Genomic DNA, 14,816 nt, shown 5'->3' on the forward strand with positions numbered 1-14,816 from the left:
GTTTGCTCAGGTACCTGCAGTATGCAGCTACCAGGTACTACGTACTAGCATCCAAATAATCCATGATGGGACACAACTATTAAGAAATCCAAGCGAAAAGATAGATCATAAAACCAGGACACAGCGCATTGCACGAAGGGGAGAAGGATAGGTCCAGTTGGCACATCCAGATCCCAGACATATCCATGCAGCATGCACACACACAAGCTAGTAGTAAGAAATGCACATCCGGCATCAACACTTCTACACACCAGTTGGTGCGTGGCACTGTTGGCCTGTACCACCACCCTGGTGGATGGAACTGGTCATGCACCATTCACATCGATCTCACTGCTACTCTTGCTCACCCAAACCCTTCATTTCAGTACTACGATAAAAAGGAAAGGAAACAGGAAGCAAAACAAGAAACAAGAAGATGCTAGAATTGGCACATGCATGCATGATATGCAGATGTGAGATGTGCCGGCCAGATTGGATGGACAGGCAAGAGAGATCTCTGCATATGTGAATCTCTCTGTCCCTCTAGATCTAGCTAGACCTCAAAGGACATACTCCTCAGTTCAAAGTACAACAATCATTCACTCACTACTACTCCCACAAGCAAATTAACCGTCAACAAACCGAATTGAAGCTGGAAAGCTCATAGAAACACAGGCGATCGATATAATGCAGTACGAACGAAGCACCTTCTACTGGTACTTCCGACGACAGAGTTCGTGAACAATTAGCAGCACAAATAATTAAAACCCATTACCATGCACATGCATGCATACGCGAACTTATAGTGCACATAAAATATATGTGCTCGATCTGGCATACCGACCAAATAGGAGAGCGTAGCGTAGGTAGATCGGCCGGCCGGCTCGGTCGCCCGCTCTCAGCAGGCGGCGCCGGCAGGCGGTGGAGGCGGCGGGTGATGCTGGTGGCCGTGAAGGCCACTGCTGTCGCCGCCCTGCAGCTGCTGCTGCTGCGGCTTCTTGCGCTTCTTCTTCTCGTAGCTGACGCCGCGGGCGCGCGCCTGGTGCTCGCGGACCTCGCGGAGGTAGAGGCGGACGGCGCGCGCGGCGAAGGGGTTGGACTCCGGGCGGCCGCCGTTCTCCTCGAAGGCGGCGCGGAGGCGGCCGACGAGGGCGTCGAGGCTGCCCCAGGCCTGGCGGAGCGGGCAGGGGCACGGCGCCGGCGGGCTCGGGTGGCCGAAGAAGGGGCACGCCGCGGTGTGCACCTTGGTCTTGCCGAACTGGTCCAGGTAGCGGAGGAACTCCAGGACGTGCGCGCCGCTGCACTGCGCGAGGCTCAGCGGCGGCCGGTGGTTCCGCAGGTACTGCCCGAACGTGTTCCAGTCGCGCCGCTTCTGCGCCTCGTACCGGCTCGGCGACTGCGGCGCCCCCGCGCCCATGGACGGCGACGAGTTGCTGCTGCTCGACCCACCGCCGCCGCCGTTGCCCCCTCCCGACGGAGGGCTGTCGGGGTTCGGCGACAGGTCCATGGATCAGCTCGTTCTTCCTTCCTAAGTTGTAAAAAAAAAACAAGGGGGAAGAGCGTGACTGTGAGCTGAAACAATTCTGGTTTTAATTTACTTCGCAAGTAGGGCTCTCACTTACAGTTCTCCTCGCTTAAACAAATGAAACAAGCTACTGTTTGCTTACTACTATATTGGGAATGCATGATGAGGTCAATGATTACAAGTATGAGTTTACAGTTAGGATATATTGCAGAGATCTGTTTCGGAGTTGGTGCTTCTCTCCTTGAACATATAAGTGTGAAGTCGATGCCAAGATGCATTCATACTTCTCATAGTACATGAGTTGGTATTTTTTATAACTGAAAACTTGAAATTACCGGCCTTCTCTCGTCGGTGGGCACCTGATCTTTGGTCGGTGGTTGCAGAACTCTTAAGTGAAATAATCAGAAATTAGTTGGCTACTTGAAGATGAAAAACCTGCACATACAAAACGGAGCATCAAAGAAGCTGCAGTGATCACACAGAAAGAAAAATGTATTTAAGGCGGAATTGTTCGGAAGGATAATAATAATCTGCATGGAAGTGTTAGCAGCTAGATCTCATCGATCTGTATGTTCCTTACTCGATCAGCAGTGGTGGCGGTGGTAGTAGACTGGTAGCAACAGCTGCAGCGCAGCAGCAGTAGGCTCTCCGATCTCATAGGCCCATCTGGTGTCTGGGAAGTTGCTGGGAGAGCAGCTGCAGCTTCATCGTCTGTTCGATGGTGTGGGGAATCGCATGCTGATGCTTCTATTTTTAGGGGGAGAGCAGGGTGGCGGAGGAGGTGTTGTTTGGCCTAAAAAGGGGAGAAGCGAAGTGACTGAGACATGGAGTGCACAGTGGTATGAGCAGTGAGGGAGAGGGGAGAGATGCACTGATCCAGTACTGCTAGGGCTTTAGGTGATGGAAGTGTGTGTGTGTGTGTGTGTGTGGGTGGGGCAGGGGAGGGGAGGGGAGGACAGTGGGTGAGAGGTGTGACATGACAAAAGTAATTTTTTCCTAAGTGATGGGTCAGTGTACGGCGTAATTTAGGGCATCGTTGCTTCAATACAAGCGTTGATCGGGTGGGGTAAGCTGGGTTAACTCGGCTTCACAGGTCCAAAGCTGTCTCAATCGATTGTAGCCACTTTGATCGATGAATCGATCAGGACACACATGTGAACATCCAATGACTGATCTATCACTACAACAATGCCATCATTCATTCTCAAAAATATTGCAAACACATGTACGTGTATGTACTATGCTCTACATAAAATATTGGCTTCGGTTTTGAACGCTGTTGAGGGACAAGGGATTCGTTCATCTTTTATGCCAAAACTTGGAAACAACGTTATGCAAATATTCACCAACTTTTTATTGAGATTTACGAATAGAATTTAATTAGTGTCTGAATAAGTTTTATCTTGTCTTTATTGTTTTTGTCTTAAATTTATCTTCTCTCCATCTTTTGTTAGTTGATTTTATACTTGGCTTTCGGCAAACAACGTTGTAATAAGTGGTTGTAGCTTCGGAGAAAGCAAAGATTAGATTTTATCGATTATCCAAAACTGCTCTACATAAAATATGACAAAATATCCTCCAAGCACAACATGCATAACAAAACAAGGAAATAGTGAGATGCAGAGAAAATATGTATGTGTAGAGAATTAGGGAGATTTAATTAATTTGAAACACGGGAATGCTCGTTGTTATGAGCAATATTGGTTATCAAAGTTTGAACAGATCTTAATAAATCATTAAATATTTATGCATGACCGGGTTGCATATGAACGTTAAAATATCGGAAAGTTTTTTTTTTGTCTTTGTTTAGTTTTGTATTTCGATCTGTTTCACTGGTGGAGAAACCCTTTGTAGTCCCGATTCGTAACCCCCCTTTAGTCCCGGTTGAAACCGGGACTACCAATCCGGGACTAAAAATCGCTATCTTTAGTCCCGGGTGAAATAACCGGGACTAAAGATCGATCTTTAGTCCCGGTTGGTAACACCAACCGGGACTAAAGATGGCTCAGCCGTCCCGGTTGGTGTTACCAACCGGGACTAAAGATCGAGCTGACCTTTTTTTTTTTGCATGGCCACCATGCATATATATGTTTCAGTACATATATGCATATATATATATATATATATTATATTATATTTATATATGTTTCAATACATATGTAGATGCATAATATATATGTATTTATACATATATATGTTATGCAAATGCATATGTATATATATGTGTGTGTGTGTGTGTGTGTGTGTGTGTATATATATATATGACCAAAATATATTTACATTATAGAAAATGTGTACACATGCATATAGAAACATATGTAGTCATATATTAATTATAATCCATTATATGTCCTAGCTAGCTACGATTTCGACGTAGTAGTAGTCGCTAGCTCAGATGCTAAGGACCTATGAATTGTGTTTCCGTCGTAGTAGAATTCACCCTTGAGATCAAGGATTTGTTCGTTTATGAATCCCATGAGTTGTTCTTGAACCGCCGCGATAAATTCCTTGTGCGTGGTCAGGTTATCCCTCATGCGAATAAACTATATGAATGTATGAAATTGATTAGTAATTAAACAAGAAATCGATACGTAATGAAATTTTGAATTTATTTGTACGTACATTGAGCTCTCTTGTGGTGATGATTTGGTCTGCAAGGCAGTGGCAATACTCGCACACGTAATAGCCGCACAAATTAGTTCCCTTCTTTTGCTTTGCGCACTACAAATAAATGACAAACAACGAGAGATCTAATTAATATACACTTGTATGTATTTGAATCGGAGAAATATAAATGTAGAGCATGTGTACTCACAAGAAATTTGAACTTCCGCCTAAGTCTTTCTCTCCATTTACCGCGGACCAAATGACGGAACCGATACCAAGCCCTACATGAAGTTTAAAGCTATGATTCGTAGTAGCAATTAACATAACAAGATTTTCTTAATTAACAGAGGAACTTATGACGGTACCTATCTATAAGTTCGAAAACCTTGTCAAACGTAGACTCTTTTTTATCCATTGAGTCATATACGTTGATGGTGTAGGCTGACAGGTCGAAGAGTAAAAGCACCCAGTGGAATCTGCAATGTGCATGGGATGCATTACATATGAAACACTTAGCAAGTTCGTACGGGAATGAAATTTGGTATAGGAAGACAGTAAAATTAAACTAACTCTGTGTTGTACGGCAACAGTATGATCGTCTTGTAATGCTGCGCCTTCAGGAGATGGACGAGATTGTCCTCTGTGGCTTGCGGATATTGGTCGAGCATTGCGACGTTTACTTTCCGAGGGTCGATGAATCCAGTATCGAAAACCCCCCACCGTCGGGCCCTTTGAATCTCCATTCTACAACGATAAAAGAGAGTATATTATTTTCTATAGTCTACTTATATACAAGGACCTAATTAATTAAAGGAGACGTAGTAAGAAATCTAACTGAACGATATACTTACAAAATCCAGCAACTCATAATAGAGACGTCGAGAGCATCCAGCTGGTATAGTTCGTAGATTCCCTTGAAATTGATCCAGAGAATGTCATCTCCTTGCAAGAAGTCCGTGTCCCTGATCCTCGCTCCGATCATCTCTCTACCGGTGGCGCTCATCTCCATGTACAGCTGATGGAACTTGTACATTTGTGTGGGTAGGGACTGCAGCAGCTCAGGCTTGACAAGCGGTTTACCGAGTTCGTACATGTATTTCACTTCCGCCTTTTCGATTGGTGCGACTCCTAGCAATTGATCCGTAGTTAGACCGGTGTCAGTAATAAATTCTTCTATCGTCATTTCTTTACCGGTCACCAACGGCTCGATCTCCTGGTTTGGTTGCTCTCCAAGCTGAGGGACTGGTTTGGACTTTCCAAAAGATGCTTTCTTCAGCGTTCGCTCATAGTCCGATAGCTTAATGGCCTCCTTAGCAGGTGCAGACATACCCCTGAAGAAGTTCATGACACTCGGGTCTATAGGAATCTTCTTTTCTGGACTTCGAGGCTTGAATTGTCTCTTGACTTCTGATGCCACGTAAGCGTCAAGCTCCTCTTGCGTGCAATCGTACCCCGGGTCCTTGTTCTTGGCGGCGTCAACTTTCGCCTTCTTCGTTGCCCTTGTGTGTGCAGGCGGTGGAGCTTGGGGGGCCCTTGACTTTGAAGGTGCCGGAAGAGGAGCTTGCGGAGGAGTCAGTGTAGGAGCCCGAGGAGGAGTCGGTGCAGGAGCCTGAGGAGGAGTCGGTGCAGGAGCATGAGGTGGAGACGGTGCTGGAGCATGAGGAGGAGACGGTGCAGGATCCTAAGGAGGAGATGGCGGAGCCGGAGGAGATGGTGCACGAGACGCCGCTTGTCGCCCAGGGAGGATGATGTACCGCCTGCGCCATAGAATAATGGCATGGCTTGTGTCTCGTAGATGCGTCTCACCGTCTCCTCCAGGGTAATCCAGCTCGAGGTCCTCGTACACGCCTTCGACCAACTCAACTTCGACCGTGGAGTATCCTGCTGGAATCGGCCTGCAGTGGTAAGTACCTGAAGGGTCCGTTGGGATGGCCATGCCCGACGCCACCTTCATGTGGTGAGAGGTTATTTATTAGTAATCAACATATATAAGCAGCAACTAGCGGAATGGGCAAATATAAAATATATAAACTACGAGCTTACCTTTATTGATATGTTCTTGAAAGGAATATGCAGCACACATGGTGTCCGCTGAGTGATGTCATCAACGGGGCAGGTGGATTCGTCCTAGGTTTGCATGGCGTCCATGCTCTGTGATCCTACCTACCCCGTTGAGGCGCAGCTGCTACGGTTTCCTGACGGGCTCACCATTGCAGGAGGAATGGTCGGCTGGAGATCATTGGACAGATGTGTGGCCTTGCGTTCATCAACCTTCCTTGCCACCTCCTCTTGCATGCTGAGCTCGTAGCTCGATACCCTGAACTCAAGATCTGCAATCTTCGCCTCGGTATCTCTCTTGCTCCTCATCCGACTCCTGTACGTGTGGATGTCCTCCTTGAACCCAATCTTCCAAGGAATCACCCCTTTCCCTCGTGTTCGTCCTGGATGCTCTGGAGTCTGCAGGGCGAGTGACAGCTCGTCCCTCTCTCTATCCGGTCGGAACGTGCCCTGAGAAGAAGCTTCCACTGCGTCTGTTAGTCGACGCGCGGCCTCTCGTATCTGATCGCCGAGGACTAGTGAGCCATCAGCTGGGTTGAGTGTTCCACCGTGAGCATAGTACCAGAACTTCGATCGTTCCGGCCAATTAGCGGTGGCCGGTTCGATACCCCTCTCAAGCAAGCTAGCCTCCATCTCCTCCCACTTCGGCATCGCGACGCTATAGCCGCCTGACCCCAAGTGGTGATGGTACTTCTTCTTGGCGGCATTTTCTTTGTTTCTTTCCATCATCGCCTGCCCTTGTTCACCTGTCTTATATGCAACGAACTCGTCCCAGTGATCCCTTAGCTTTGGGAATGTGTCGAAGTTCGGTGTCTGCCCCTTCAGAATATATTTCTTGTACAGCTTTCCCTTGAAGCTCTAAAACTGTTCTGCCATTTTCTTCAGAGTCCACCTTTTCACTTTGTCCTCTGTACCCGCGGGAAGGGTGAATGTCTCGAGCATTGTGGTCCACAGCATCTCTTTCTCTGAATCTGGGACAAAGCTCTCATGATCTCCGTGTGCCTTTGTTCTTCGCCAGTACACCGTACTGACAGGCACGTTATCCCGCACAACCCAACCGCTGTGACGTATATAGTTCTTGGCGGCTTCTGCCGGGGCACTAGGTCGTCCATCTTCTTCCACTTCCGTTATGATGTGCCGACCCTCAAGCTTCTTCGCGGCACCTCGTTGCCCGCGTGCCCTCTTCTGTCCAACGGAGGGTTGACTTCCACTAGCCTCCTCCTCCTGGTTCCCCTCCACATCCCTTTCCACGTGCCCCTCCTGGTTCCCCTCCGCATCACTCTCCACGTTCCCTTCCTCATTCAAATACTGGTTTGGATCCTCGTTCCCCTCTTCTTCGTTCCAGTACTGGCTGCTTCCCTCCGCGATTGAATCGTACAATATCTGTTCCTCATCGCAATCAGCCATCTGTTCATACAGGAAACATCTGCTAAGTCATGAGACATTTATGTTTTAACAATCTTATATTAAAACTCAAATAATCTTATATGCTAAGACTAAACGAATAGTCATGTATGCTAAGTGTAACTGTCGTATATTAGAACCCTACACAATCTTAGAAGCTAAGTCTAATTACAAATCTAATAATCTTATACTAAAACTCAAATAGTGATGATATATGCTAAGACTAGGTGACGTATATTATAGGACCCTAGCTAGTTAATAATTATATACTAAGTCTAATTACAAATATAATAATCTTATATTAAAACTCAAATAATCTTATATGCTAAGACTAAAATAGTCATGTATGCTAAGTGTAACTGTCATATATTAGAACCCTACACAATCTTACATGCTAAGTCTAATTACAAATCTAATAATCTTATACTAAAACTCAAATAGTGATGATATAAGCTAAGTCTAGGTGACGTATATTATAGGACCCTAGCTAGTCAATTATTATATACTAAGTCTAATTACAAATATAATAATCTTATATTAAAACTCAAATAATCTTATATGCTAAGACAAAAATAGCCATGTATGCTAAGTGTAACTGTCGTATATTAGAACCCTACACAATCTTACATGCTAAGTCTAATTACAAATCTAATAATCTTATACTAAAACTCAAATAGTGATATATGCTAAGTCTAGGTGACGTATATTATAGGACCCTAGCTAGTCAATAATTATATACTAAGTCTAATTACAAATATAATAATCTTATATTAAAATTCAAATAATCTTATATGCTAAGACAAAAATAGCCATGTATGCTAAATGTAACTGTCGTATATTAGAACCCTACACAATCTTACATGCTAAGTCTAATTACAAATCTAATAATCTTATACTAAAACTCAAATAGTGATATATATGCTAAGTCTAGGTGACGTATATTATAGGACCCTAGCTAGTCAATAATTATATACTAAGTCTAATTAGAAATATAATAATCTTATATTAAAACTCCAATAATCTTATACTAAAACTCAAATAGTCATGTATTCTAAGTGTAACTGTCGTATATTAGAACACTACACAATCTTATATGCTAATTAAGTCTAATTACAAATCTAATAATCTTAATTGCATTACAAATATAACAATCATATATATATAATTACGTCACTTGCCTGGGCGAATTCCTTCGAGGGCTAGCTCTACCACTCAGGCTTGAGGGACGACTCCGACAACGTCTTTTCTACAAGATACAAAAAGATGTATTAGGATAAACGCAAAGTAACATATATTGCATTTGACGTTCACGTTTCGTTCACGATATCGTTCACGTTCGCATTCTCGTTAAGGTCACGTTTCATTCACCTACGTTTGTTCGTTCACGTTCATTAACCTGCCTATAATTGCATTTCATGTTCACGTTCGTTGACTCGTTCACGTTCGTCCGACAATGTTCTCGTTCACGTTCATTAACCTTGTTCTCGTTCACGTTCGTTCGCTCGTTCTCATTCACGTTCGTTGGCTCGTTCACGTTCGTTCGTTTGTTCTCGTTCACGTTCATTCACCTTGTTCTCGTTCACGTTCGTTCGCTCGTTCACGTTCTCGGTGTGGCGGCAGCGGGACGGCGGTGTGGCGGCAGCGGAGCGGCGGCGGGGCGGCACGGCGACGGCGTGCGGCGTCGTGGCGTCTCGTGGCGCGGCGTCGTCGTGGCGCGGCGTCGTGTCGTGACGAGGTCGGCGTCGGCGTCTGAAACTCGGCGGCCGGCGGCAACCGAGAGGGAGAGAGAGAGATTGAGATCAGAGAGAGAGATCGAGAGGGAGGCGGCGCGCGGCGGCTCTTACCCCAGAGATGCGGCGGCGGCGGAGGAGGCGGAGGCGGCGGCGACGACGACGAGCGCGAGACGACGGCGAGATACGGCTGCGGCGTCGGCGCAGGGATGCCCTAGGCAGTGGCGGCGAAGGAGAAGCCGAGAGAGATCGATCGGGCAAAAACTTCTAAGTGTTGGTGGAGAAGACGAGGGCGCGCATCGGGAATATATATAGCCCTAGATCTTTAGTCCCGGTTGATGAGAACAACCGGGAGTAAAGATATCTTTATCTTTACTCCCGGTTGTTGAGAACAACCGGGACTAAAGAAATGATCTTTACTCCCGGTTGTTCTCAACAACCGGGACTAAAGATATTTTCCCGCTATTTCCAAATTCTTTTTAAACCCGGTTAGGGTTAAGAACCGGGACTACTGATAAGCGCACTGAATATTATTTTCCATTACATATGTGTTTCTAAAATAGAAGATAATGCATTACAATTATTTAAAGTACAAAGATTAATGACAATTACTTCGAAAAATTATTGTTGTATGTAATAAATTAAGTGGATAAAATGTAATAAGCAAATATATGATTTAAAATTAATAAAAATTCTAATAATCATATATACTTAGCATATGAATGATATTATTAAATTGGTAAAAACTCTAATTAACATATGTATATACATACGGCATGATTTAAAATTAATAAAAATTGTAATCATCATATATACTTAGCATAGGAATTATATTAAATTAAATTGTGAAAAACTCTAATTAACATATGTAAATGCCACATGCATGATTGAAAAATTTTAAAAATTCGAATAGTCATATATAATTAGCATATGAATGATAGTAAATTAAATTGTGAAAAACTCTAATTAACATATCTAAATGCCACATGCATGATTTGAAACTTTTAAAAATTCTCTAGTCAATTATAATTAGCATATGAATGATAGTAAATTAAATGTTAAAAACTCTAATTAACATATGAAATTGCCACCTGCGTGATTTAAAACTTTTAAAAATTGTAAGTATCGCATATAACTAGCATATACATGATTTAAACTTGTTAAAACCTCTAATGATCGTGCGTAATTAACATATGCCATACATCAATTGATTTATATGGATAATCAATACATCCAAAATAGTTTACATCGTGTACACAATAATTACGGCAATACATCGGCGGTGACGGTTGACCGCACGTACTTTCTCCTCACTATTGTTTCCTCCTTGTGATCGCTACGTGAGTAAGGGGTGTCTTCATTTGATAGGAGGATGCTAGGGTCAATCGTCACCGTGAAAGGGGGTTGCCCATCCAACTGATCGTAATCCTCGTCAGTCTTGTCCTCAACTCCGACGATTTTTCTTTTGCCTGGGAGAACCACGTGACGCTTAGGCTCGTCAGGCCCTCTGCCCTTCTTTCCTTTGCTAGACATGTCTTTCACGAAAAAGACTTGTGTTATATCATTGGCAAGGACAAAAGGTTCGTCCGAGTATCCAAACCTGTTAAGGTCAACCGTTGTCATCCCACTGTCATCAATCATTACGCCTCCACCAGTCAATCTAACCCATTGGCACCGGAACAGAGGGACCTTGAGAGGACCATAGTCAAGTTCCCATATGTCCTCGATGGCACCGTAATACGTGCCAGTTGTTCCATCGTGTCCCATGGCATCGACACGAACAGCGCTGTTTTGGTTCGTGCTCTTCATGTCTTGGGCTCTCGTATAGAATGTGTACCCATTGATCTCATATCCCTGGAATGTCGCGATCGACCCAGACGGTCCCCTCGCCAGGAAGGCAAGTTGTTGGTTGATCGACTCGTTACCCATGAGATGTTGTTGTATCCACGCGGGGAAAGTATCAATGTGATGCCGTGTAATCCATGCATCGGACTTACCGATGTTCCTGGCGCGAACTAGAGCCAAGTGCTCCTCGATGTAAGGAGCTACCAATGAAGATTGTTGCAGAACCGTGGAATGGGCTTTACGGAATAAATTGTTGTCTACCGTCATTATTGCTTTCCTTCCGAGAGTTCCCTTTCCCCGTAGTCTCCCTTCATGGCGTGATTCAGGTACCCCGATTGGGCGAAGATCTTCGATAAATTCTACGCAAAATTCGATGACCTCCTCTGTTCCATAACCCTTGACGATGCTTGCCTCTGGACGAGCACGGTTACGAACATACTTCTTCAGAACGCCCATGTACCTCTCGAAAGGAAACATGTTGTGTAGGTACACAGGCCCGAGAATACTGTTCTCTTTCACAAGGTGACAAAGCAAATGCGTCATTATATTGAAAAATGTAGGTAGAAATATCAACTCAAAACTGACGAGACATTGCACCACATCATTCTAAAGGGCTTCTAATCTATCCGGATCGATGACCTTCTGTGAAATTGCGTTCATGAATACACATAGCTTTGTTATTGTTGCCCGGACATTATCTGGAAGGATACCCCTTATTACAACTGGTAGCAGTTGTGTCATCAACACGTGACAGTCATGAGATTTTAGGTTTGTGAACTTCTTCTCCTTCGTGCTTATTATTCGCTTGACATTCGTGGAGTATCCAGACGGTACCTTTATGCTCTCCAAGCATTCAAACATACTTTCCTTCTCTGCCTTGCTAAGAGTGTAGCTGGCTGGACTCAAGTAATGGCTTCCTTTCTCCTTTGGTTCCAGGTGAAGGTCGCCGCGTTGTTCCATATGCTTCAGATCATTACGTGCTTCCAGTGTATCTTTCGACTTTCCATATACACCTAGGAAGCCAAGAAGGTTTACACAAAGGTTCTTAGTGAGGTACATCACGTCGATTGCGTGGCGTACATCCAAGAATTCCCAATAGGGTAACTCCCAAAATATAGAGTTCTTTTTCCACATCGCCGCGTGACCATCTTCGCTCTCTATAGGCTGGCTTCCAGGCCCCTTTCCGAACACTACTTTAAGATCTTTAACCATAGCAAACACTGTTTTCCCGTTGCGATGTTTAGGCTTCGTACGGTGGTCAGCCTTATGTTCGAAGTGCTTGCCTTTCTTCCGTACCGGGTGGTTTGCTGCAAGGAATCGACAATGACCCATGTATACAACCTTACTACAGTGCTTAAGATACGTACTTTCTGTTTCATCCATACAGTGAGTGCAAGCCTTGTACCCCTTGTTGGACTGTCCGGATAGGTTGCTAAGTGTAGGCCAATCGTTGATGGTTACGAACAGCAACGCTCGTATGTTAAACTCCTCCTGTTTGTCCTCGTCCCACACGGGGACACCTTCCTTCTTCCACAACAGCTTAAGATCTTCGACCAGTGGTCTTAGGTACACATCGATGTCGTTACCAGGTTGCTTGGGGCCTTGAATAATAATCGGCATCATTATGTACTTCCTCTTCATGCATAGCTAGGGGGGAGGTTGTAGATACACATCGTAACGGGCCAAGTGCTATGGCCGCTGCTCATCTCTCCAAAAGGATTCATGCCATCCGTACTCAAACCAAACCGTATGTTTCGTGCGTCCTTTCCAAATTCTTTAAATTTTCTGTCTATGTTTCGCCACTGCGAACCATCGGCGGGGTGTCTCAGCATCCCGTCCTGTTGACGCTCTTCAGCATGCCATCGCATCTGACGGAGCGTGGGGCTCCTCACCGGGAGACCGCGCAGGCCCCCCTTTGCCGGTTCGGCCGGGGACTCAGGGAGAGATTCTAAGCTCTCTGTATGTGGAAGGCTCGCGAGACAGGAAACACACAAGACACGGGCGATGTATACAGGTTCGGGCCGCTGAGAAGCGTAATACCCTACTCCTGTGTTTTGGGAGATCTGTGTATGAAGGAGCTACAAAGTATCAGCCAGCCTCTCCCTTGTTCTGGGTTTCTAATCTGGAAAAGTCCAGTCTCCTCTCTCAGTGGACAAGGTCCTCCTTTTATATCTTAAGGGGATACCACATGCACCATTTCTCTCTTTTTTGTGGGGACTTACCCCACCTTTTCATAAACAGACGGAGACTTGTATGGTTGCCGTCCGAATGACCTTCTGATGGGACGGCCCATACCTACCTCCACTTCCGCCGGAAGCAGGCGCGACGTGGAATCGTGGCTGTCTGCTGACGACATGACCGGTATCAGACCAGTCACGTCGGTCATTCTTGTCCACCACGTGTCAGCTTAGCAACCTACATGCTCACCCTTCTTCACACAACATCTTGCCTGTAATGGTTAGGATGAAGCCTGGCATATATCTGACCAGGACTAACGTGCCATCTCTGGGAGGTAACACGCTAGCTCCAGCTGGGGGCGAGCGCCTAGAAGCCCTCGTCCTGACGGGATGGGGCGAGGCGTGCGTCAGATCGCCTGTCGCCACCTAACCCGCGATCTGACCGGTCTGTGACTGGTCACAGACCGGATAAACGAGTGCACTGCACTGCGTTACATACGGCGTGACACGCTCAGCCCAACCGCAATAAATGTGGTTAGGTGAGCCCCACTGTGCTCACCTAACCCATACACGCGGAGCAAAAACCCACGAGGGGTCGGGGCGCCTCGGCCCTCGGGGCCGAGGGGGGTGCGGCCCGACCCCCTCGGGGGGACTAAGAGGAGGGCGAACATATCACCCTCGGGCCCGACGTCCCTCGGGGGTACCAGGCCACGTGTGCGATTGTGTCTGCCTCAAACCTCTAGTCATGATACTCCTGATCCCATGTCACCGACAGCATCATTCTAGCATTCCCCTTGTTCCTGAACAAACGCCTTATCCATGGTATTATAGGGAAATACCACATCACCTTAGCAGGAATTCTCTTCTTTGTTAGCTGTCCGTCAACTTCTCCTGGATCGTCTCGTCTAATCTTGTATCGTAGTGCTTTGCAAACAGGGCATGCTTCTAGGTTCTCATACTCCTCACCGCGATATAGGATACAATCATTCGGATATGCGTGAATCTTCTGAACTTCCAGTCCTAGCGGGCAGACTATGTTCTTAGCCTCGTACGTTGTCTCGGGTAATTTGTTTCCCTCCGGAAGAATGTTCTTGACGAGTTTCAATAAATCGCCAAATGCCTTGTCACTAACCCCATTTTTTACCTTCCATTGCAAGAACTCTAGAGTGGTATCCAACTTTTTGTGCCCCTGCTCGCAACCTGGGTACAACGAAGTTCTGTGGTCCTCTAACATCTTGTCCAATTTATGGGCTCCCTTTTCACTTTCGCAGTCCTCCTTGGTGTCCTGCAACATCTGACCAAGATCATCCGCAACGTCGTTACCATCAGCATCCCTTTCCTCCTCGCCCGTTTGATTTCCTTCAAATCCAACGTACTGAGCAAAGTCCGGAATATTGTCATCTTCCACTTCATCTTCTTCCATTTCAACATCTTGCTCTCTGTGGGATGTCCAACAATTATAGCTTGGCATGAACCCCGACTCAAACAAGT

At 45.7% G+C, this 14,816-nt stretch overlaps 1 protein-coding gene across 2 annotated transcripts; it reads right to left on the reverse strand.

Moving 5' to 3' along the window:
* Nucleotides 1-339: 339 nt before the first annotated feature.
* Nucleotides 340-2,346, reverse strand: LOC4336401 (protein G1-like4). Of its 2 annotated transcripts, none has more exons than XM_066309168.1 (3): nucleotides 2,085-2,308; nucleotides 1,840-1,939; nucleotides 340-1,507 (listed from the first exon to the last, which is right to left on the reverse strand). In XM_066309168.1, the coding sequence occupies exon 3, from the start codon at nucleotides 1,484-1,486 to the stop codon at nucleotides 878-880; it is 609 nt and encodes a 202-aa protein (XP_066165265.1). In that variant the 5' UTR covers nucleotides 1,487-1,507; nucleotides 1,840-1,939; nucleotides 2,085-2,308; the 3' UTR covers nucleotides 340-877. The 2 variants fall into 2 exon arrangements, with proteins under 2 accessions (XP_066165265.1, NP_001406596.1); NM_001419667.1 differs by having other exon boundaries at nucleotides 444-1,507; nucleotides 1,864-1,939; nucleotides 2,085-2,346.
* Between the last annotated feature and the right edge of the window lie 12,470 nt (nucleotides 2,347-14,816).

Source organism: Oryza sativa, chromosome 4 (genome assembly GCF_034140825.1).
Source record: "Oryza sativa Japonica Group chromosome 4, ASM3414082v1".
NCBI classification, from domain to species: domain Eukaryota; kingdom Viridiplantae; phylum Streptophyta; class Magnoliopsida; order Poales; family Poaceae; genus Oryza; species Oryza sativa.